General features: G+C 40.5%; 1 protein-coding gene across 10 annotated transcripts in view; it reads left to right on the top strand.

Moving 5' to 3' along the window:
- The window catches only part of ATP2B4 (ATPase plasma membrane Ca2+ transporting 4), a 279,350-nt gene that overhangs the window by 213,799 nt on the left and 39,981 nt on the right, over positions 1-25,570 (top strand). For all 10 annotated transcript variants that reach the window (XM_053706722.1, XM_053706716.1, XM_053706723.1 and 7 more), the window contains 7 exons: positions 9,416-9,657; positions 10,808-11,042; positions 11,218-11,397; positions 16,176-16,263; positions 16,761-16,867; positions 24,778-24,969; positions 25,450-25,570. The exon at positions 25,450-25,570 is cut by the window's right edge and continues 93 nt beyond it. In XM_053706722.1, coding sequence (XP_053562697.1) covers positions 9,416-9,657; positions 10,808-11,042; positions 11,218-11,397; positions 16,176-16,263; positions 16,761-16,867; positions 24,778-24,969; positions 25,450-25,570 — 1,165 coding nt within the window. The remainder of the gene's footprint in view (positions 1-9,415; positions 9,658-10,807; positions 11,043-11,217; positions 11,398-16,175; positions 16,264-16,760; positions 16,868-24,777; positions 24,970-25,449) is intronic.

Genomic DNA, 25,570 nt, shown 5'->3' with positions numbered 1-25,570 from the left:
CTACAAGAAGGTTTAGAAAAGGGTTTATCGGCTAGCTCATTAAAGGGACAGATCTCAGCTCTGTCCATCTTGTTACACAAGCGTCTGTCAGAAAATCCAGACGTCCAGGCATTTTGTCAGGCTTTAGCTAGGATCAAGCCTGTGTTTAAAACTGTTGCTCCGCCATGGAGTTTAAACTTAGTTCTTAACGTTTTACAGGGCGTTCCGTTCGAACCCCTTCATTCCATTGATATAAAATTGTTATCTTGGAAAGTTCTATTTTTAATGGCTATTTCCTCGGCTCGAAGAGTCTCTGAATTATCAGCCTTACATTGTGATTCTCCTTATCTGATCTTTCACTCAGACAAGGTAGTTCTGCGTACTAAACCTGGGTTCTTACCTAAGGTAGTCACTAACAGGAATATCAATCAAGAGATTGTTGTTCCATCCTTGTGTCCAAATCCTTCTTCAAAGAAGGAACGTCTTCTACACAATCTGGATGTAGTTCGTGCCCTCAAGTTCTACTTGCAGGCAACTAAGGATTTTCGACAAACGTCTTCCCTGTTTGTCGTGTACTCTGGTCAGAGGAGAGGTCATAAGGCTTCGGCTACCTCTCTCTCCTTCTGGCTTCGTAGCATAATTCGTTTAGCCTATGAGACTGCTGGACAGCAGCCTCCTGAAAGAATTACAGCTCATTCTACTAGAGCTGTGGCTTCCACTTGGGCCTTTAAGAATGAGGCCTCTGTTGAACAGATTTGCAAGGCTGCAACTTGGTCTTCGCTTCATACTTTTTCCAAATTTTACAAATTTGACACTTTTGCTTCTTCGGAGGCTATTTTTGGGAGAAAGGTTCTTCAGGCAGTGGTTCCTTCTGTATAATGAGCCTGCCTATCCCTCCCGTCATCCGTGTACTTTTGCTTTGGTATTGGTATCCCAGAAGTAATGATGACCCGTGGACTGATCACACATAACAGAAGAAAACATAATTTATGCTTACCTGATAAATTCCTTTCTTCTGTTGTGTGATCAGTCCACGGCCCGCCCTGTTTTTTAAGGCAGGTAAATATTTTTTAAATTATAATCCAGTCACCACTACACCCTTGGCTTCTCCTTTCTCGTTGGTCTTTGGTCGAATGACTGGAGGTGACGTAGAGGGGAGGAGCTATATAGCAACTCTGCTGGGTGAATCCTCTTGCACTTCCTGTAGGGGAGCAGATAATATCCCAGAAGTAATGATGACCCGTGGACTGATCACACAACAGAAGAAAGGAATTTATCAGGTAAGCATAAATTATGTTTTTTATTATTCAATCAAGAGTTTGTTATTTTAAAATAGTGCTGGTATGTACTATTTACTCTGAAACAGAAAAGAGATGAAGATTTCTGTTTGTAAGAGGAAAATGATTTTAGCAACCGTTACTAAAATCGATGGCTGTTCCACACAGGACTGTTGAGAGGAATTAACTTCAGTTGAGGGAACAGTGAGCAGAATTTTGCTGCTTGAGGTATGACACATTCTAACAAGACGATGTAATGCTGGAAGCTGTCATTTTCCCTATGGGATCCGGTAAGCCATTTTTGTTACAGACAGTAAATAAGGGCTTCACAAGGGCTTTTTAAGACTGTAGACATTTTCTGGGCTAAATCGATTCATATATAAACATATTTAGCCTTGAGGAATCATTTTAATCTGGGTATTTTGTAAAATAATATCGGCAGGCACTGTTTTGGACACCTTTTTCTCTAGGGGCTTTCCCTAATCATAGGCAGAGTCTCATTTTCGCGCCGGTATTGCGCACTTGTTTTTGAGAAGCATGACATGCAGTCGCATGTGTGAGGAGCTCTGATACATAGAAAAGACTTTCTGAAGGCGTCATTTGGTATCGTATTCCCCTTTGGGCTTGGTTGGGTCTCAGCAAAGCAGATACCAGGGACTGTAAAGGGGTTAAAGATAAAAACGGCTCCGGTTCCGTTATTTTAAGGGTTAAAGCTTCCAAATTTGGTGTGCAATACTTTTAAGGCTTTAAGACACTGTGGTGAAATTTTGGTGAATTTTGAACAATTCCTTCATACTTTTTCGCAATTGCAGTAATAAAGTGTGTTCAGTTTAAAATTTAAAGTGACAGTAACGGTTTTATTTTAAAACGTTTTTTGTACTTTGTTATCAAGTTTATGCCTGTTTAACATGTCTGAACTACCAGATAGACTGTGTTCTGAATGTGGGGAAGCCAAGGTTCCTTCTCATTTAAATAGATGTGATTTATGTGACACAAAATTTAGAGAAAATGATGCCCAAGATGATTCCTCAAGTGAGGGGAGTAAGCATGGTACTGCATCATCCCCTCCTTCGTCTACACCAGTCTTGCCCATTCAGGAGGCCCCTAGTACATCTAGCGCGCCAATACTCCTTACTATGCAACAATTAACGGCTGTAATGGATAATTCTATCAAAAACATTTTAGCCAAAATGCCCACTTATCAGCGCAAGCGCGACTGCTCTGTTTTAGATAATACTGAAGAGCATGAGGACGCTGATGATATTGTTTCTGAAGGGCCCCTACACCAGTCTGAGGGGGCCAGGGAGGTTTTGTCTGAGGGAGAAATTTCAGATTCAGGGAAAATTTCTCAACAAGCTGAACCTGATGTGATTACATTTAAATTTAAGTTGGAACATCTCCGCGCTCTGCTTAAGGAGGTGTTATCCACTCTGGATGATTGTGAGAATTTGATCATCCCAGAGAAACTATGTAAAATGGACAAGTTCCTAGAGGTCCCGGGGCCCCCAGAAGCTTTTCCTATACCCAAGCGGGTGGCGGACATTGTAAATAAAGAATGGGAAAGGCCCGGTATACCTTTCGTCCCTCCCCCCATATTTAAAAAATTGTTTCCTATGGTCGACCCCAGAAAGGACTTATGGCAGACAGTCCCCAAGGTCGAGGGGGCGGTTTCTACTTTAAACAAACGCACCACTATACCCATAGAAGATAGTTGTGCTTTCAAAGATCCTATGGATAAAAAAATTAGAAGGTTTGCTTAAAAAGATGTTTGTTCAGCAAGGTTACCTTCTACAACCAATTTCATGCATTGTCCCTGTCACTACAGCCGCGTGCTTCTGGTTCGATGAGCTAGAAAAGGCGATCACTAGTGATTCTCCTCCTTATGAGGAGATTATGGACAGAATCCGTGCTCTCAAATTGGCTAATTCTTTCACCCTAGACGCCACTTTGCAATTGGCTAGGTTAGCGGCGAAAAATTCTGGGTTTGCTATTGTGGCGCGCAGAGCGCTTTGGTTGAAATCTTGGTCAGCGGATGCGTCTTCCAAGAACAAATTGCTTAACATTCCTTTCAAGGGGAAAACGCTGTTTGGCCCTGACTTGAAAGAGATTATCTCTGATATCACTGGGGGTAAGGGCCACGCCCTTCCTCAGGATAGGTCTTTCAAGGCCAAAAATAAACCTAATTTTCGTCCCTTTCGTAGAAACGGACCAGCCCCAAGTACTACGTCCTCTAAGCAAGAGGGTAATACTTCTCAAGCCAAGCCAGCCTGGAGACCAATGCAAGGCTGGAACAAGGGAAAGCAGGCCAAGAAACCTGCATCTGCTACCAAGACAGCATGAAATGTTGGCCCCCGATCCGGGACCGGATCTGGTGGGGGGCAGACTCTCTCTCTTCGCTCAGGCTTGGGCAAGAGATGTTCTGGATCCTTGGGCACTAGAAATAGTCTCCCAAGGTTATCTTCTGGAATTCAAGGGGCTTCCCCCAAGGGGGAGGTTCCACAGGTCTCAATTGTCTTCAGACCACATAAAAAAACAGGCATTCTTACATTGTGTAGAAGACCTGTTAAAAATGGGAGTGATTCATCCTGTTCCATTAGGAGAACAAGGGATGGGGTTCTACTCCAATCTGTTCGTAGTTCCCAAAAAAGAGGGAACGTTCAGACCAATCTTAGATCTCAAGATCCTAAACAAGTTTCTCAAGGTTCCATCGTTCAAAATGGAAACCATTCGAACAATTCTTCCTTCCATCCAGGAAGGTCAATTCATGACCACGGTGGATTTAAAGGATGCGTATCTACATATTCCTATCCACAAGGAACATCATCGGTTCCTAAGGTTCGCATTCCTGGACAAGCATTACCAGTTCGTGGCACTTCCTTTCGGATTAGCCACTGCTCCAAGGATTTTCACAAAGGTACTAGGGTCCCTTCTAGCGGTGCTAAGACCAAGGGGCATTGCAGTAGTACCTTACTTGGACGACATTCTGATTCAAGCGTCGTCCCTTCCTCAAGCAAAGGCTCACACGGACATAGTCCTGGCCTTTCTCAGATCTCACGGATGGAAAGTGAACGTAGAAAAGAGTTCTCTATCTCCGTCAACAAGGGTTCCCTTCTTGGGAACAATAATAGACTCCTTAGAAATGAGGATTTTTCTGACAGAGGCCAGAAAAACAAAACTTCTAAACTCTTGTCAAATACTTCATTCCGTTCCTCTTCCTTCCATAGCGCAGTGCATGGAAGTAATAGGTTTGATGGTAGCGGCAATGGACATAGTTCCTTTTGCGCGCATTCATCTAAGACCATTACAACTGTGCATGCTCAGTCAGTGGAATGGGGACTATACAGACTTGTCTCCGACGATACGAGTAAATCAGAGGACCAGAGATTCACTCCGGTGGTGGCTGTCCCTGGACAACCTGTCACAAGGGATGAACTTCCGCAGGCCAGAGTGGGTCATTGTCACGACCGACGCCAGTCTGATGGGCTGGGGCGCGGTCTGGGGACCCCTGAAAGCTCAGGGTCTATGGTCTCGGGAAGAATCTTTTCTCCCGATAAACATTCTGGAACTAAGAGCGATATTCAATGCTCTCAAGGCTTGGCCTCAGCTAGCAAAGGCCAAGTTCATACGGTTTCAATCAGACAACATGACGACTGTTGCGTACATCAACCATCAGGGGGGAACAAGGAGTTCCCTGGCGATGGAAGAAGTGACCAAAATCATTCAATGGGCGGAGACTCACTCCTGCCACCTGTCTGCAATCCACATCCCAGGAGTGGAAAATTGGGAAGCGGATTTTCTGAGTCGTCAGACATTACATCCGGGGGAGTGGGAACTCCATCCGGAAATCTTTGCCCAAATTACTCAACTGTGGGGCATTCCAGACATGGATCTGATGGCCTCTCGTCAGAACTTCAAGGTTCCTTGCTACGGGTCCAGATCCAGGGATCCCAAGGCGACTCTAGTAGATGCACTAGTAGCACCTTGGACCTTCAAACTAGCTTATGTATTCCCGCCGTTTCCTCTCATCCCCAGGCTGGTAGCCAGGATCAATCAGGAGCGGGCATCGGTGATCTTGATAGCTCCTGCGTGGCCACGCAGGACTTGGTATGCAGATCTGGTGAATATGTCATCGGCTCCACCATGGAAGCTACCTTTGAGACGAGACCTTCTTGTTCAAGGTCCGTTCGAACATCCGAATCTGGTCTCTCTCCAACTGACTGCTTGGAGATTGAACGCTTGATCTTATCAAAACGAGGGTTCTCAGATTCTGTTATTGATACTCTTGTTCAGGCCAGAAAGCCTGTAACTAGAAAAATTTACCACAAAATATGGAATAAATATATCTGTTGGTGTGAATCTAAAGGATTCCCTTGGGACAAGGTAAAAATTCCTAAGATTCTATCCTTTCTTCAAGAAGGATTGGAGAAAGGATTATCTGCAAGTTCCTTGAAGGGACAGATTTCTGCCTTGTCTGTGTTACTTCACAAAAAGCTGGCAGCTGTGCCAGATGTTCAAGCCTTTGTTCAGGCTCTGGTTAGAATCAAGCCTGTTTACAAACCTTTGACTCCTCCTTGGAGTCTCAACTTAGTTCTTTCAGTTCTTCAGGGGGTTCCGTTTGAACCCTTACATTCCGTTGATATTAAGTTATTATCTTGGAAAGTTTTGTTTTTGGTTGCAATTTCTTCTGCTAGAAGAGTTTCAGAGTTATCTGCTCTGCAGTGTTCTCCTCCTTATCTGGTGTTCCATGCAGATAAGGTGGTTTTACGTACTAAACCTGGTTTTCTTCCGAAAGTTGTTTCTAACAAAAACATTAACCAGGAGATTGTCGTGCCTTCTTTGTGTCCGAATCCAGTTTCAAAGAAGGAACGTTTGTTACACAATTTGGATGTTGTTCGCGCTCTAAAATTCTATTTAGATGCTACAAAGGATTTTAGACAAACATCTTCCTTGTTTGTTGTTTATTCTGGTAAAAGGAGAGGTCAAAAAGCAACTTCTACCTCTCTCTCTTTTTGGATTAAAAGCATCATCAGATTGGCTTATGAGACTGCCGGACGGCAGCCTCCTGAAAGAATCACAGCTCATTCCACTAGGGCTGTGGCTTCCACATGGGCCTTCAAGAACGAGGCTTCTGTTGATCAGATATGTAGGGCAGCGACTTGGTCTTCACTGCACACTTTTACCAAATTTTACAAGTTTGATACTTTTGCTTCTTCTGAGGCTATTTTTGGGAGAAAGGTTTTGCAAGCCGTGGTGCCTTCCATTTAGGTGACCTGATTTGCTCCCTCCCTTCATCCGTGTCCTAAAGCTTTGGTATTGGTTCCCACAAGTAAGGATGACGCCGTGGACCGGACACACCTATGTTGGAGAAAACAGAATTTATGTTTACCTGATAAATTACTTTCTCCAACGGTGTGTCGGGCCCACGGCCCGCCCTGGTTTTTTAATCAGGTCTGATAATTTATTTTCTTTAACTACAGTCACCACGGTATCATATGGTTTCTCCTATGCAAATATTCCTCCTTTACGTCGGTCGAATGACTGGGGTAGGCGGAGCCTAGGAGGGATCATGTGACCAGCTTTGCTGGGCTCTTTGCCATTTCCTGTTGGGGAAGAGAATATCCCACAAGTAAGGATGACGCCGTGGACCGGACACACCGTTGGAGAAAGTAATTTATCAGGTAAACATAAATTCTGTTTTTTTGTTTGTTTGCACTTAGCTCTTTTACAAAGGTTTCTGTCAGACTATAACAACTGCTGCCATATGGTGCTCAAGATATCTGCATGCACCTCAACCTACCTAAGTGTGCTCTTGAACAAAGTCAATTTGATAATTAAAGAGATCTTTTTTGAACTTCTGATAGTGATAGTCTTATCTAGATAAGTTAAATACAAAAAAAATCCTGAAAAAAATATATACACACAAATATATATATATATATATATATATATATATATATATATATATATATATATATAGATAGATAGATAGATAGATAGATAGATAGATAGATAGATAGATATAGATCCGTGTCAAGAAGGGCACTCTCAGGATTTGTAAATTCAAATACAATGATTTTATTCGTACATCAACAAAGAATGGTCAACGTTTTGGCTCCTATCCAAGCCTTCATCAGGACATATTAAATCTGAAAACAAACACATAAAACAAAACAAATATAATAGACATTTACGTGAGGACAAACAACAGAACTACCCATCACCAACCTTTATATCCATAATTTAAAAATATTATCAGTTAAATTATTCATCCATACCACCCAGACATTCGCCCTCTGAGTGGTATGGATGAATAATTTAACTGATAATGTCTATTATATTTGTTTTGTTTTATGTTTTTGTTTTCAGATTTAATATATCCTGATGAAGGCTCGGATAGGAGCCGAAACGTCGACCATTCTTTGTTGATGTACGAATAAAGTCATTGTATTTGAATTTACAAATCCTGAGAGTACCCTTCTTGACACGGATCTACATAGTTATTCTTTGAGGATTGCACCCAGTTCTACTACACACCACCTTGGTTGGAGTGCTGGGCCACAGGCTAATTGTTTTATATATATATTTTATATATATATATATAGATATATATATTTTATATATATATATATATATATATATATATATATATATATATATATATATATTTTTTTTTTTTTATTTTTTTTATATATATATATATATATATATATATATCTATCTGGCAAACAAAAAAATATCACTTTATGTAATTTTTTCTTTCTTTCTTTCATGAGTCAGATAGAGAATACAATGATAAAAATGTTTCCTATTGACTTCTATTATCAAATTTGTATCGTTCTCATGTTGTTCTTTGTTGAAGAGATATCTAGATAGGTAGCGTGCACGTTTGGAGAACTAAATGAGCGGAAATAGTGCTGCCATCTAGTGCTCTTGCTAATGTATTACATTGTTGCAAAACTGCTGCTGTATAGTGCTGAACACACGTGCACACACCTGAACGTACCTTCCTGCTTTTCAACAAAGGATAATCAGAAAACAAAGAAAAATAGATAATAGAAGTAAATTGGAAAATTGTATGCTGAATCATGAAAGAAATGTTTTGAGTTTAATGTCCCTTTTAAGCAATGCTTTTTTTTGCACAAGGGAACCTGCAGTCAGTCCCTGCCCTGTTCTCCAACTCTTAGGTGGAGAATTTCAATCTCCCTGGTCTCGTCCGACCGGGGAGATTGACAGCTCCTGCCTGCGCTCAGCCAATCATGGCGGTGTTGCACAAGAGCGCAAAATAGGGCTGTTGTGCAATGCTGGGGGGGGACAGGGGTGCATATGTACGCCCTGTCTGCCCTAGCTTCATAAATCGAGCCCATTGTGCTCAGGAACTTTGAGAAAAGCAATGGGGCAAATTTATTTACATGACGATTACAAATAATATTACCTGTTATGAGATGGCAGAGGTGGTAGTACCGGTGAGTACTACCCCCACAAAAAAAGACCTGCCCTTAAGTAATCTGCAGCCTGAAAAAACACAAAACAAAATAATGTAACAGTGCAGAAATGAAATGATACCCGTTGGCTTCTATGCACAATCACATGGCTGTATTATACACCAAGTGTTCCAGCTAGCACAGACACTCACTCATTGTATAAGCGGGTTAAAAAAAAATCAATATTCTGCAAATTGCTCAAACCAGCTATTTCATTTGTAGCATTTTTAAAACCTAGTTTACAGGATTTTTTTTTATTTTTTTTTGCCACAACTTTTTATTTTTTTTCACCCCACAAATGTTTAATAATATTTTATATCATGCATATGAAAGATTTGTCTATTTTCCAGGCAGTTGTCATAGCAATAGCAGATACCTTTTAAAGGGACATGAAACCCAACATTTTTCTTTTGTGAGTCAGAATAACATTTTAAAAACGTTTCCAATTCTATTATCAAATTTGCTTCGTTCTCATGTTATTCTTTGCTGAGGAGATACCTAGGTAGGTGTTGACAGGAAATAGTGCTACCCTCTAGTTCTCTTGCAAGTTGATAACAGTGTTACAAAACTGCCACCATATAAAGCTGCAGACACGCTCCTTATCTTACCTCCCTCCTAATTTTAAAGTGTATATGTGTCTTATATATGGCCTTTTTATACTCTTATTTTTTTTTTCAGCCTCCAGAAAAGGAGGGTGGTCTCCCCAGACAGGTGGGTAACAAAACAGAATGTGCCCTGCTCGGCTTTGTGTTAGACCTAAAGCAGGATTACCAAGCGGTACGGAATGAAATCCCTGAGGAGAAACTCTACAAGGTTTACACCTTCAACTCTGTGCGCAAGTCAATGAGCACAGTCCTAGCTGACCCTTCAGGAGGATTTCGCATGTTCAGCAAGGGGGCCTCTGAAATCATCCTACGCAAGTAAGGACGGGGATCAATGCAGGAAGTAATAGGGAATTTTCTAGGCTTGTAAACACGAGATCCAAAATGTGCCCCGTTACAGTCTATTAGAATTCCTGTGCAAAATGTTTCACATGGTTTTTCACAGGGTTTTTTTTAAATTTAAAGCCTTTTCAATCCATTGGAATACCTCTTGATAACCCTCTTCTAACTCATTTTTCGATTGCATTTGTAATTCAATCACACCCCTTAAACCTTGCATGGGGGCAATTTGAAAGAGGTTTTCAAAAACCATCAGAAAACCTTTCTCCGGCAACTTTTTAACAACAAAAAAGTTAAAAATCCATCAAATTACATTTCACATTAGGGGGAAAAACAAAGCTGTGGAAACAGATACGATTTGCTGATTAATAACATTCTAATTTGATGGGGGGGGGTTTAAATTTATTTTTTATTAAGGTTTATGCACAAGATTGCAAACAATGAAGATTTAGCAGTACAAACATTCATCTCCACATAGTAGACTAGATGTTCACTTTTTTTCTAATGAAGAAAAGTTATGAATTCCATATACAGTTTATATATAAAGTCAAATATGATAACACAGAACCAGTATACATAAAAATATAATGAAATGGAGGAGATTGCAGAGAGTCAAAATCAAATGTGATACTGCTCAGGTAACCTTGATTATGTTTAGCTTTTAAGAAAATATAAATCTTATCTTTTTGTTTGTGTTAAACTTTCAATTCACTCTATTTTTTGTCTTAAAAAAGGTCAAATATAGCTCAGATCACATTTTTAATTACTATAACCTGGACTTTTTTTTTTTTTTAAAGTATGGTAAGAATTAGCTTTTTTTGGGATGACAATGAAGTGTTTAGACATTAAAAAGATGTCATTCTAAAAATTACTCTTAATGCATTCATCATCGATATTGAATATATCTAGTTTTTCTTTCAGCTAAATATCTTTTGCTTCTGGGAAGGTCTGTTAAAATTCCTGGGAAAACCCCAATGGAAAAGCCTGCAATGAAGCTTTTCCTTTATAGTTTTTTTGTGTATTTAGCTAGATTTTACTGTGCTTTAGGGGCTAATCTCCATTCAGTCTCCACTTATGCGGATGTTTTTTTTATAAATAAAAACAAACACATCTCTCCTATATAATAAAGATGCACACGGCTCCTGGACCAGAGTGGGGAGGTATGTCCCTTCAAGGCAAAGGATCGGGATGAAATGGTAAAGAAGGTGATTGAGCCCATGGCATGTGATGGACTGCGCACAATCTGCCTGGCGTATCGTGACTTTCCTGCAGGAACTGAGCCTGATTGGGACAACGAGGGCGAAATCCTGTCCGACCTCACTTGTATCAATGTGGTGGGAATTGAAGATCCAGTCAGACCAGAGGTAATACTAGTTTGTTTTCCTTTATATAGTTTTTGTTCAACCCAAATTTCACATTACCCCTTTTCTACTTCTCTCATTGTTATTTTCCTTAATTTCCTCCACTTTTATATACTTTTTATCCCCCAGACCTTCCACACATAGTTGAAAATGTGTTTGTTTTTTTCCTCTTTTAAAGGTGCCTGACGCTATCCTAAAGTGCCAACGTGCTGGGATCACCGTGCGTATGGTGACTGGCGACAATATAAATACTGCTCGTGCTATTGCCACCAAGTGTGGGATCCTGCTGCCTGGTGAGGACTTTCTGTGCTTGGAGGGGAAGGAATTCAACACACTCATCAGAAATGAGAAGGGAGAAGTAAGTAACAGCAAGAACAGAATTTTCTTCTTCAAAGGGAAGAGTCCACAGCTGCATTCATTACTTTTGGGAAATGCAGAACCTGGCTAACCAGGAGGAGACAAAGACACCCCAGCCAAAGGCTTAAATACCTCCCCCACTTCCCTCATCCCCCAGTCATTCTTTGCCTTTCGTCACAGGAGGTTGGCAGAGAAGTGTCATAAGTTTGAGAGAGTCTCTCATGGAGGGTATTACTCTTCGCAATGGGACTGGAATTTTAAGTAATCCTGTCGGCCTCTCAGTGAGAGCTTGGATGAAAGTTAGAGATGCAGGGAGAGTTTTCCTGCGAACCCATCCCGACTCATAGTAACAACTCCTTGGTAATCAGCGTTGACTATCTGTCGCACTTAAAGGGCCGTGTTCCTGTTCCACGGCGCAGATTCCGGTAAGATTGTTTCATTTTATTTTCAATGTGTGAATGTAATGTTAATGAAACAAGGTAGGGTCCCAGTGGGACTCCTTTTATCTTAATAAGGAATCATTGGTTAATATCTTCTGAGGGGGTTATTGAACAGGGGGGACTTTTAATCATGTTTGTTATATAGTTCTATCTGCAAATGTGTAGCTATACTTAGGCTCACGGCCTTTACGGAACATAACGGCCTACTTTTAATGACACAATCTTTCCAGATTGCGATCCCTTTTTGTGACTGGCACGGTGCACCTTTTGACGGGTTACGTTGTTTTTCACTTCCGTATGCTGCCTGTGAGTGCCCCAGCTATTGGGGGTGTTAAAGGGTGCCAATTAGTTTTGTCATTTTTGTAATCCCAAGATTATGGAGGATTCTGATATGCGCAACACGGATGCCTCCGATACAGAGGATGTGTCTTGTGATGAATATGAAATGGCCCGGGAAATCAATGCCCATCAGTTATGTTCCAATTGCCGTTCTAGAGTACTTAGAGTGCGTTGAGCCATCCGCGGTTTCCATGACCCGCAAAGCGAGTGCTCCAGTCCATTTCCCAGCTACGCAAGCAGGTGTCCCTATGGCCTTTACCCCTTCTCCGGAGGATGGCTTGTTTCCTCCAGATTCTCCCAAGTGAAGTATTTCTAAGATACTGTCCGTGTTCCGTTACCAGGACCCGTCGAGCGTTGGATCGCCCGATTTAGTTCGGCCTTCTGTGGAAGCATTGGCCCCTGAGGCTTCAGGGGCCCCCATCTCGGGGCCAGTTTATCCGGCGATTTTGCCTTCCGTTATAGGCTGGCTTGCCTTCGTGTTCTTTTTAGACATACATAGTAGATAAGGTTGAAAAAAGACTGAAGTCCATCGAGTTCAACCTATACAAATCTAAAAACGCACATGTTTTGGCAATGTTGGAGGATCCCAGTTCTAGCGGACCAAGGATCCTAGGCCTTAGAAGCTGGATGGCAAAATGGATATAACGTTTGGGGATGAAGCCAATCTCCTTAACATTGCCGTTTTTATTTTTCTTTGTTCTTCGGTTCCAGTTCTGAGCTTGGGTGAATGGGGCTTTTAATCGGCTGGTTACGTTGTCGTCCTCATTCATCTTGGGCGTTCACCCGATGGGTGCTGCCTTCATTTTTTTTTGTGTAATTGTTTTTTCTTAAGCTCATGTTTATTAGATTTTTGTTTTTATAAACGTTCTTCTCTGGAACTGATACTTGCTATTTAGGTCGTGTGGGCCCTTACTCGGAAGTTACACACTTGTTGATTTCTAGTTCATTTATTGATCCTTCAGGACAAATTTTCTTTTACCTTGAGCAGTTCTAGAGTGTCCTTATACCATGCGGGTACTGGTCGGATACTTTTTCGGCTTTTACCAGGGTTCATGTCACCCTCATGGTGCTGATAATCTTGTTGGATTCTGAATGTCTCTTGGCCTATTCTATGGTCTCCAGGCTCTGATCCTATCAAAGTATGAGGCCTGTTGTTTGAGTACAACCCCTCTGAACGGAGGGTTATGAGTGGCAATCTCTTGTTCTGGCTTCCTTCTGGGACGGCAGCCATGGAGACCAATTTGATGCAGTGTGCGGCGTATGGTCTGAGCACTGACAGGCTGACCCCTACCCCTTCAACCTCTGCAGCAATTCTGGCAGCACTCATACACCTATATCCCAAAGAAAACCTCTGGTTATGACGCTGAGCACGTGCACTCAACTTCTTTTGTCGACCATGGTGAGGCCTGTTCTGAGTGGAACCTGTCCTGTGAAACCGCTGTATAGTCTTGCCCAGCTCAGTTTCAGGGTCTTGGCAATCTTCTTAAAGCCTAGGCCATCTTTATGTAGAGCAACTTTTCTTTTTTTCAGAGATATATATATATATATATATATATATATAAAGGGTAACTTAAAATACTTATTCTACTGAGGCCAATTAGAAATGGTTATACATGGCTTACTAGAGTGTACAACCAATGGCTGTGTGAAATATAGCTGAGATTGCACCTCCATGTTTAACATGAATTGGAAAGCCCACAATATTCACAAAGGAGAGCACAATAAATAATGAAAGTATTGTATAAAGTTGTTTTACTACATTTAATTAAAAAAATTACTTTAATATCTTGAGGTGTTTAATGTCCCCTTTAATGTTATGTTTTGTTTTTTTATAATAGTGCACAGGCAAATAATAATATTGCTTTTTATCCCAACTGCGCTTAATAGTCATACTGATGCTATACTATTCTTTGAGAAGTGTAGTGTGTGTATAGTTTAATTCTCTAATATAGCAATGTTTATACTCACTGACACGCAACAACAAACCCATGTAGATCTGACAAACTTAATTCTGCGTGACATACTGGATAGTTCTGACACACTGAAGGACAATTCCAAGAAATGTTTTAATCCTGGAAGAGAACTACTTGTCACCTCTATTGTTCTATATTTAAAACTGTCATTTGGTTGGTGACCTTAGTTTACATTCCTTCCTATTAAAGGGACAGTCTGTTTGCTTGTTTTAATATTTAAAAAGATAGATAACGTCTTTACTACCCATTCCCAAGCTTTGCACAACCAACATTTATATTAATATACTTAAAGGGACAGTATACTGTAAAATAGTTTTTCCCTTAATGTGTTTACAATTGCTTTTTTTACCAACTGCAGAGTAAAAAATGTATGAAAATTAGCTTTTTAAGGTTTATTTCTGTATATTAAAGCTCTGATTTTGTGTTTTGAAGCCACAACCTAATAAAATAGGTTGAGCTTGTAGGTATAATCAGATCTCATTACTGTATCACATTGTGCACATATACCTGCTTCTTTATCTTATATCTGTCCTTAAAACAATCACCAATACTTTGAGAGAACAATGGAAAATCAACATTTTATTACCTTATCTCTGCTTTATCACACTGGGAGTGTAATTTCTTCTGCTGGCTGTGTTTACAAAGCTTATCTATAGCTGGTACGCGCGGCCACAAACTTTCAGAATAGGTGGGGATACCACATGCTAAATTAACAATTTCAAATGCCAATATAAGGGTAAAGGAGCTACTTGTAAACAATTTAATACACTCCAGCAGGTAAAGTGGATCATTGGGAACAAATTAAAGGGGAGAACATTTTTGAGTAAACTGTCCCTTTAAGAGCCTCTAAATCTCTGCCTGTTTCTAAGCCCCTGCAGGCCACTTCTTAACTCAGTTAATTTTAATAGTTTTTATAGCCAGACAATGCTAGTTCATGTGTGCCATATAGACAACAGTGTGCTCACTCCCATTGAGTTATGCAGGAAAAAGCACTAATTGGCTAAAATGCAAGTTTGTTAAAAGCACTGAGATAAGGGGACAGTCTGCAGAAGCTTAGATTAGATACAAGGTGATCACAGTGGTAAAGTATTGTAATATAACTGTTGGTTATGCAAAACTTGAGAATGGATAATAAAGGGATTATCTATCTTTTAAACAATAATGATTTACAAGTAAGACTGTCCCTTTAAAGGGACATATAAGTGTAAATAGAAAATATTAGAGCATAAGTTTTAATCCCTGCAGTGAGGGTTATAAAAGCCTAGCTAACGCTAGCTCTAGAGAAGCAATGCAATACTAGGTGAATGCATCTTTTGAGCCAATGACAAGAGGCGTATGTGTGTAGCCACCAATCACCAGCTAGCTCCCAGGAGAGCATTGCTCCTTAGCCTACCTAGTTATGTCTTTCAACAAAGGATGTTAAGATAACAAAGAAAATTTGGTAAGAGGAGATAAAAAGTATCTTGAAAGTGTGTGCTGTGTCTTAACCATAATCAAAATAATCTTGAGGTTTGTCATATAAATATCATAGGTGTTTTTAAACTCATTTGCTGTATTTATTACTAATATCTTACACCTTGATATTTTATACTCCAGAAATTCCTTGGTATGTTTATTAAAACACACTGTATTTTTCCCCAGTATTAAGACTGTAAACTATTTTTGTTTTTAGAAATGTACCATTTGTGATGTGATATTTTGAATTTAATTTGGTAGGTTATTCTGATGATATGATCTCCAGAAATGGAAATTTATCCTTGGAGATGTCTGACATAAAAAAAAAATAGATCCTTTATTATTTTGCTGCTAGTATTTCTGCCTAAACTACCACTCACCATGATAGATATATCTATTGCATTGCTTGTTTATCTTTAAATACTCTTAAATATCACAGATCATTTTCTAGTTGGTTGTGGTCAGCAAATTACTTGTATATTCCACCATAATTATCTGTCTTTTAAACACTTCTATTACACATTATTGCATTTTTACCTTATTTTGTCTTTACTTCCCTCTATCTTATCTAGGTGGAGCAGGAAAAGCTGGATAAGGTGTGGCCCAGACTACGTGTCCTGGCCCGGTCATCTCCAACTGACAAGCACACTCTGGTAAAAGGTAAGAATGCACAATACCTAGCTTTAGAATAGTGGTTTTGAAGTACCGTCCCTGGGACCATATGCAGTCCTTGTTTAATAGGTAAACCGTTCATTTGGGATATCAATTTCTATTTTAGGGTTCTAAGAGATATTACTAGTTGATGTTCTATATAGGCACTCACAAGATAAATATAAAGACAAGCGTCCAGTGTAGACCCCCCACCATGCACTGCTTGGATAAATGTCACTTTTTACGTTGTTCTACATTTCCAGAATGATCACTTCACTTGGCACTCACAAGATACATAGACAACTGTGTATTTCTATTGTGGGCTACAACTCCCATCATGCACTACTACTTGGGTAAATGTCACTTCTGGTTTCTAGTATATCAAGTTCTCTAGCACTTAGTTTCAAGTGGTCCCCATGGGAGAAGAACACTTAGCCTGTGACACTCGGATACATTGAGCTTGATACCCCTGCTTTAGTAGGACCAACACATTGTTTGTTTTCCAGGCATCATTGACAGTACTGTGACTGAGCGGAGACAGGTGGTGGCTGTGACTGGAGATGGTACTAATGATGGGCCAGCTCTGAAGAAGGCAGATGTTGGATTTGCTATGGTATATTGTGATGACATATCTAAATTACTATTGTCAAATATTTTTCAGCATATAAGTTGTATTACAAGATTAGAGGGACAATTCTTTCTAATGGCAGTGAGAGTCCACAAATTACATTCATAACCTTTGGGAAATACTTCACCTTGCCACAAGGAGGAGGCAACGACACCCCAAACAGAGCATTGAAATATCCCTCCCTCTTTCCCTACGCTCCTATTAGTTCTTTGACTTGTTCATGAAGGTAGGCAGAGAGAGGTGCTCTGCTGAAGATTCTGATTTTATTGTCCTCAATGGATTGTTTACTACAATAAAGGGCAGTTGTTGGAGGCCATGTATGTTAGCTACTGGATGTCACAGGGAAGTTCCTATGCCTCTTCCAGTGTTATTCTGCTATGCTCCCTTTTAGGTAAACAGTGTTAATTACACTGATTTTTCTTTTTTGTTACAGCATGATAGAATTTGAGTAAGTCCTGACTACATGCTCTTAGCTCTCTAATGGCTTGTTGCCTAACGAGTTGTGGGCAGTGGACAGATTGCCAACAGGCTGGTTTATGACCCCATATACATAGTGGGGATTGCACATGTTTCCCATATGACTTTATTTTTACTAATACTTGGGGTAATTCTAATTTCCATAAGGGACCTCAGGATAGAGGTCGGTTTACACAGCAGGCTTAAAATTTGTAACGGTGTGTGACACCACAAAGGTGGCCCCAGGTCCTCTGACTGGACTTGCTGTTTGCGATCCAGTCTAAGCTACTGCCGGGTGTGTGCTGGGTCAGCTGGTTGAAGGGGCTTTATTAGCCTAGCAGAAAGCTGCCACAAATTTTTGCAAAATTTGCTGCCCTTTGGAATTTCCTACAAAGGGAGCATTTATATTTATGAAGCCGAACCAGAGCGGGCTGTAAATGGATGGGCCCATTTATATATTGCGCACACAGTTATCTCTGTGCATTAGGTCCGGCAGCAGTGCGTGTGCTCCACGCTCATGCCGCAGGCTGTTTTGGCGCCATCCCCGCCTCTCAAGGTATCATTGGCACGAACTACACAGCACTGCTACTAACAGCCAGAGCGGCAACGTGGGAGAACCGGCGCTGATATGGAGGTGGCGAAACACCTCAGACAGAGCATTTTACAGAAGGCCTTGGGCTAAATTGGGGAGTTCTCTGTGGAGTTTCACAGTGTTGTACTCATTTTTCTGAACTTAGGAGGGTAATTGCTCTACTCCTTTATTTGAGGGTAATAAATGCATGTTATGCAGACTAAACACAGTGTGTCCTCTTGCTCAATTATGCGTCTCATGCCTTGCGCCTGTTCTACAGTCTCATTCAAGGGCCATGGGACTCAGGCTATCAGTCTGCAGTCTCTCAGACCACAGTATGCCCTGATATGCTAATACTTCATTCGCAACAGACGGTAACTTTCCTTTAACATGCAGTACCCTGCAAGTCAGTTTCCTAGACGCAATCTGGGATTGGGCATTTCCCTCATGATTTTATGGCCCAATTACAATCAGATGTATCTGCTGTGTTGAGTGCTATGTCAGTTGCAGGTGGAAGGAAGAGAACAGTTTGATACTGTTCCTCTGAGTCTAGAACCAACAGTTGGAGCCGCAGCGATTAGCCATATGCAAAGTTCCAATGTGGAGGATGCCTTGTCTAGTTCTAAAGAAGAACTTTCATCCTCTGACGCCTCTGGAGAATCTGAAAGGGACTCTGAGGATATTACTTTTAGATTTAAAATTGAGCACTGAAGATATTTACTAAGTACATTAGGTGTACCTGAGTCTAAACCCACAGAGGACAAACAGGTACATAAATTGCTTATGTTCTTTAAACATAAGTTGAAAACCCCTGAAATGTTCCCGTACCTTCCTTGGTGGCAGACATTATAACCAAGTAGTGGGAAAACCTGGTGATCAATCTTCTCCTCCAAATTTTAAGATAATGTTTCCTGTTCCAGATAGCCATTTTGAAGTGTGGAATACTGTCCCTAAGGTAGACAGCGCCATTCCACCCTGGCTAAACGCACTACTATCACTCTGGAAAATAGCACATCTTTCAAGTACCCAATGAATAGGAAGTTAGAGGGATATTTGAGAGTGGTTTTCCTTCAGGGAGGGTTGCTTTTCCAACTAGCCGTAGGTATTGCTGCGGTGGTTGGGGCTGCCACCTTTTGGTGCGACTTTCCTTGGATATCCAAGACGGCATTCAGGCCTTAAAAATGGCCAATTGGCTCAGTCCATTCAGGACCCTTGGGTTCTGAAATTTATATCTCAGGGATACAAAATAGGTTTCCGATATCGCCCTCCAAGGGGCAGGTTCCTTCTATCAAGAATCTCAGGGAAGCTGGAAAAAAAGTGTTTATTTTTCCTCTAATTGTTCTACTCCCTTGACTTATAGCTCAACTCAAACAGGAGCTTGATTTCAGCAATCTAGTTAGCTCCTGCATGGCCACGCAGGACTTCGTATGCAGACCTCGTGAGAATGTCTTCTGCTCCTCCATGGCAGCTTCCTCAGAGGCCTGACCTTCTGGCTCAGGGTGCGTTCTATCACAATTTATATTCTCTGAGGATGACTGCATGGAAATTTAATGAATAATTTTGTCCCAGATTCAGGCATTTAAGCCCGTTGCCAGATGTATTTACAATAAAGTGTGGAGGGCTAATCTGCGCTGAACGTGGATTCCATTGGCACAAAGTGAAGATTCCGTGTATCCTTCAGTTTCTGCAGGATGGTTTGGACAAAAGCCTGTCAGCTAGTTCTCTTAAAGGTCAGATTTCTGCTTTTTCTGTATTGTTGCATTAGAGGCTTGTCTGCCAGATGTTCAGTCGTTTATTCAAGCTATTGCTAGAATTAGACCGGTTTTCAAACACATTGCTCCTCCATGGAACCTTAATCTTATTCTTAGAGTTCTTCAACAGGCTCTGTTTGAGCCTATGCATTCTATTTTTATTAAGTTACTAACTTGGAAAGTGTTGTTTCTGTTAGCTCTTTCCTCTGCTCATAGAGTTTCGGAATTGTCTGCCCTCCAGTGTGACCCGCCTTATCCGGTGTTTCATTCTTCTGGAAAAGTCAGGGTTTTTATCTAAGGATGTTTCTTAACTCATAATATCAATTAAGAAATGTTGGTTCCGTCTTTGTCCCAATCCATTTTCTTTCAAGGAGAGGTTGCTTCATTATCTGGATGTTGTTAGAGCTTTAAAGTTTTACCTTCATGCTATCAAGAAATTTTGTCAATCTTCTTCCTTCTTCATTCTGTTTTCTGGTAAGCACAAGGTTCAGAAGGCCACAACTGTGTTCTCTATCTTTTTGGCTTAGAAGTCTGATAGACATGGTTTATACAGAAGCGGATCAGTAGCCGCCATCTCAAATTACAGCACATTCTACCCGTGCAGTGTCTACTTCCTGGGCCTTCAAGAATGAGGCTTCAGTTGAACAGATCTGCAAGGCTGCTACCTGGTCTTCATTACATACTTTCACAAAATTTTACCGATTTAATGTTTTTGCCTCAGCAGAGGCGTCTTTTGGGAGAAAGGTTCTTCATGCGGTGGTAGCTATTACTTAAAGGGATACTAAACTCAAATTTTTCTTTCGTGATTCAGATAGAGCATGCAATTTTAAGCTAATTTCTAATTTACTCCTATTGTCAATTTTTCTTTTCTTTCATGTAATTAGCAAGAGTCCATGAGCTAGTGACTTATGGGATATACATTCCTACCAGGAGGGGCAAAGTTTCCCAAACCTCAAAATGCCTATAAATACACCCCTCACCACACCCACAAATCAGTTTTACAAACTTTTCCTCCTATGGAGGTGGTGAAGTAAGTTTGTGCTAGATTTACCAGTTTGTGGCTCTGCCGTTTGGCCTAGCAACAGCTCCAAGAATTTTTACAAAGGTTCTCGGTGCCCTTCTGTCTGTAATCAGAGAACAGGGTATTGTGGTATTTCCTTATTTGGACAAAATCTTGGTACTTGCTCAGTCTTCACATTTAGCAGAATCTCATACGAATCGACTTGTGTTGTTTCTTCAAGATCATGGTTGGAGGATCAATTTCCCGAAAAGTTCATTGATTCCTCAGACAAGGGTAACCTTTTTAGGTTTCCAGATAGATTCAGTGTCCATGACTCTGTCTCTGACAGACAAGAGACGTCTAAAATTGATCTCAGCTTGTCGAATCCTTCAGTCTCAATCATTCCCTTCGGTAGCCTTATGCATGGAAATTCTAGGTCTTATGACTGCTGCATCGAACGCGATCCCCTTTGCTCGTTTTCACATGCGACCTCTTCAGCTCTGTATGCTGAATCAGTGGTGCAGGGATTACACAAAGATATCTCAATTAATATCTTTAAAACCGATTGTACGACACTCTCTGACGTGGTGGACAGATCACCATCGTTTAGTTCAGGGGGCTTCTTTTGTTCTTCCGACCTGGACTGTAATTTCAACAGATGCAAGTCTGACAGCACAAGGGGTTTGGGAATCTCAGGAGGTGAGATTACCAATAAATATTTTGGAACTCCGTGCAATTTTCAGAGCTCTTCAGTCATGGTCTCTTCTAAAGAGAGAATCGTTCATTTGTTTTCCGACAGACAATGTCACAACTGTGGCATATATCAATCATCAAGGAGGGACTCACAGTCCTCTGGCTATGAAAGAAGTATCTCGAATACTGGTATGGGCGGAATCCAGCTCCTGTCTAGTTTCTGCGGTTCATATCCCAGGTATAGACAATTGGGAAACGGATTATCTCAGTCGCCAAACGTTACATCCGGGCGAATGGTCTCTTCACCCAGAGGTATTTCTTCAGATTGTTCAAATGTGGGGACTTCCAGAAATAGATCTGATGGCTTCTCATCTAAACAAAAAACTTCCCAGGTATCTGTCCAGGGATCCTCAGGCGGAAGCAGTGGATGCATTGTCACTTCCTTGGAAGTATCATCTTGCCTATATCTTTCCGCCTCTAGTTCTTCTTCCAAGAGTAATCTCCAAGATTCTGAAGGAAAGCTCGTTTGTTCTGCTGGTGGCTCCAGCATGGCCTCACAGGTTTTGGTATGCGGATCTTGTCCGGAAGGCCTCTTGCCAACCGTGGACTCTTCCGTTAAGACCGGACCTTCTGTCGCAAGGTCCTTTTTACCATCAGGATCTCAAATCCTTAAATTTAAAGGTATGGAGATTGAACGCTTGATTCTTAGTCAAAGAGGTTTCTCTGACTCTGTGATTAATACTATGTTACAGGCTCGTAAATCTGTATCTAGGAAGATATATTATCAAGTCTGGAAGACTTACATTTCTTGGTGTCTTTCTCATCATTTTTCCTGGCATTCTTTTAGAATTCCGAGAATTTTACAGTTTCTTCAGGATGGTTTGGATAAAGGTTTGTCTGCAAGTTCCTTGAAAGGACAAATCTCTGCTCTTTCTGTTTTTTTTCACAGAAAGATTGCTAATCTTCCTGATATTCATTGTTTTGTACAAGCTTTGGTTCGTATAAAACCTGTTAATAAGTCAATTTCTCCTCGGAGTTTGAATTTGGTTCTGGGGGCTCTTCAAGCTCCTCCGTTTGAACCTATGCATTCATTGGACATTAAATAACTTTCTTGGAAAGTTTGTTTCTTTTGGCCATCTCTTCTGCTAGAAGAGTTTCTGAATTATCTGCTCTTTCTTGTGAGTCTCCTTTTCTGATTTTTCATCAGGATAAGGCGGTGTTGCGAACTTCTTTTAAATTTTTACCTAAGGTTGTGAATTCTAACAACATTAGTAGAGAAATTGTGGTTCCTTCATTGTGTCCTAATCCTAAGAATTCTAAGGAGAAATCATTGCATTCTTTGGATGTAGTTAGAGCTTTGAAATATTATGTTGAAGCTACTAAGAATTTCCGAAAGACTTCTAGTCTATTTGTTATCTTTTCCGGTTCTAGGAAAGGTCAGAAGGCCTCTGCCATTTCTTTGGCATCTTGGTTGAAATCTTTAATTCATCATGCTTATGTCGAGTCGGGTAAAACTCCGCCTCAAAGGATTACAGCTCATTCTACTAGGTCAGTTTCTATTTCCTGGGCGTTTAGGAATGAAGCTTCGGTTGATCAGATTTGCAAAGCAGCAACTTGGTCTTCTTTGCATACTTTTACTAAATTCTACCATTTTGATGTGTTTTCTTCTTCTGAAGCAGTTTTTGGTAGAAAAGTACTTCAGGCAGCTATTTCAGTTTGATTCTTCTGCTTATAATTTCAGTTTTTTTCATTATAAGATTTAAACTTTATTTTGGGTGTGGATTATTTTCAGCAGAATTGGCTGTCTTTATTTTATCCCTCCCTCTCTAGTGACTCTTGCGTGGAAGATCCACATCTTGGGTAGTCATTATCCCATACGTCACTAGCTCATGGACTCTTGCTAATTACATGAAAGAAAACATAATTTATGTAAGAACTTACCTGATAAATTCATTTCTTTCATATTAGCAAGAGTCCATGAGGCCCACCCTTTTTGTGGTGGTTATGATTTTTTGTATAAAGCACAATTATTCCAATTCCTTATTTTTTATGCTTTCGCACTTTTGTCTTATCACCCCACTTCTTGGCTATGCGTTAAACTGATTTGTGGGTGTGGTGAGGGGTGTATTTATAGGCATTTTGAGGTTTGGGAAACTTTGCCCCTCCTGGTAGGAATGTATATCCCATACGTCACTAGCTCATGGACTCTTGCTAATATGAAAGAAATGAATTTATCAGGTAAGTTCTTACATAAATTATGTTTTTTCTATTGCTATCTTTATTTAAAAGCAGGAATCTAAGCTTAGGAGCTGGCCCATTTTTTTTGTTCAGCACCTGGGTAGCACTTGCTGAGTGGTGGCTAAATGTACCAAACAATGAGCAAGTGCTACCAAAAATGGGCTAGCTCCTAAGCTTAGATTCGTGTTTTTTTCAAATAAAGATTGCAAGAGAACGAGGAGAAATTGACACTAGGAGTAAATTAGAAAGTTGCTTAAAATTGCATGCTCTATCCGAATCGTGAAATAATAAAATGTGGGTTTATTATCTCTTTAAGGACTGCCTTCCCTACCTTTCAATCCCTGAAGTTTTCATGGACTCACACTTGGGTATTGATTTCTCATTGGTTATGAATGGAATTCATGGACTCTCACTGCCATTAGAAAGAATGCTTACCGTATGATAATATGCTTACCTGATGATAAATAATTTTTCTTTCTTGGAAGTGAGAGTCCAAAAACCTGCCCTGATTACTGTAGTGGGAGCAGTCTTTTGGCACCTCTATAACCCTTTTTATCTCTCTACCTTTCCTCATCCTTGGCTTGAACTACTGAGAGAGTAGGGGAAATGGATGGGATATTTCAGTGCTCTGTTTGGTGTGGTTTTGCCTCCTCCTGGTGGCCAGGTGAAGTATTTCCCATAGGTTATGAATGGAATTTGTGTACTTTCGCTTCCAAGAAAGAAAATAAGGTAAGCATAAATTATATTTTTAGGGGGGAAAATATGCATAAGCTGTTTACCGCCCCCCCCCCCCTTTTTACTGGATAGCTTATAAGTCTCCCATACTACTTATTTACAAATGGTATTTTCCAAGCAAAGCAACTCAATACAAGTCATTGCAAGGTGACTGGTTTTACGTTTTGAGATGTATGAATAAATATTGCTGAAAACCAGTTGCACTCACATTCTTCTAATGCTACCTGGGTTAGCCAGAAGTGGGTGTTCATGCACTGCAATGCAACTTTCAGCATATAAGATGAAGACGAAAATCTTCCAATACAAAAGTATGCTGTATTTATTGGTAAACCAAGGTCCAGGTGTATCATAAAACTTCTGTCTTACAATAAATGATCTACTTACCCTAGTGTGCTCCTCCTCTATAATATGTAGACCTCTTTACCTGCTCCTTTTTTATATATATTCACAGGGCATTGCTGGCACAGATGTGGCTAAAGAGGCTTCTGACATTATCCTGACAGACGATAACTTTACCAGCATTGTGAAAGCGGTCATGTGGGGCCGCAACGTTTATGACAGCATTTCCAAATTTCTGCAGTTCCAGCTCACTGTCAACGTGGTGGCTGTAATTGTGGCATTCACAGGTGCCTGCATCACGCAGGTATAAACTGTGCTTTCTTTTGCACATTATTCCTCCCTTTTAACCGTAACATATTATATGCACACTATATTTATACATTATTCCTTTCTTTAACCTTTTTACACTTCATAAAGGTTACTATTTTTAACCACATCACCACATGACACCATAAAAAAAAGGTTGTGGTAGCTCCATAGGATTGTTCTTGCTCATATTTCATTCATACTTTTCCTTTTAGTTTATGCTCATCGTTTTCTATACCACTTTTAGTTAATTTGTACGGTTTTAAATATGCTGACTGCGGGGCTTGACAGATATTCTAAAAGTTTGAGATTGGGGAGAATTCTAGGAGTTGTGGTTCTTCAGGCCCAGGTTGAAGGTTTCATGGTTGGTTAGTATGAGTATCAAAGTTTGCTTTTCTTGTTTTTATTTATTTTATCATCTACACAACACAGTTTCATTGTACATGTTTTTATAGCACACTGTCCCTTGTTTTTGCAGGATTCCCCATTAAAGGCCGTTCAAATGCTGTGGGTCAATTTAATTATGGATACATTTGCTTCTTTGGCCCTGGCCACTGAACCTCCCACTGAATCACTTCTCTTGCGTAGACCATATGGGC

The sequence above is a fragment of the Bombina bombina genome, chromosome 3, assembly GCF_027579735.1.
Source record: "Bombina bombina isolate aBomBom1 chromosome 3, aBomBom1.pri, whole genome shotgun sequence".
Lineage (NCBI taxonomy): Eukaryota > Metazoa > Chordata > Amphibia > Anura > Bombinatoridae > Bombina > Bombina bombina.
This window is presented reverse-complemented; position numbering and strand designations above follow the sequence as displayed.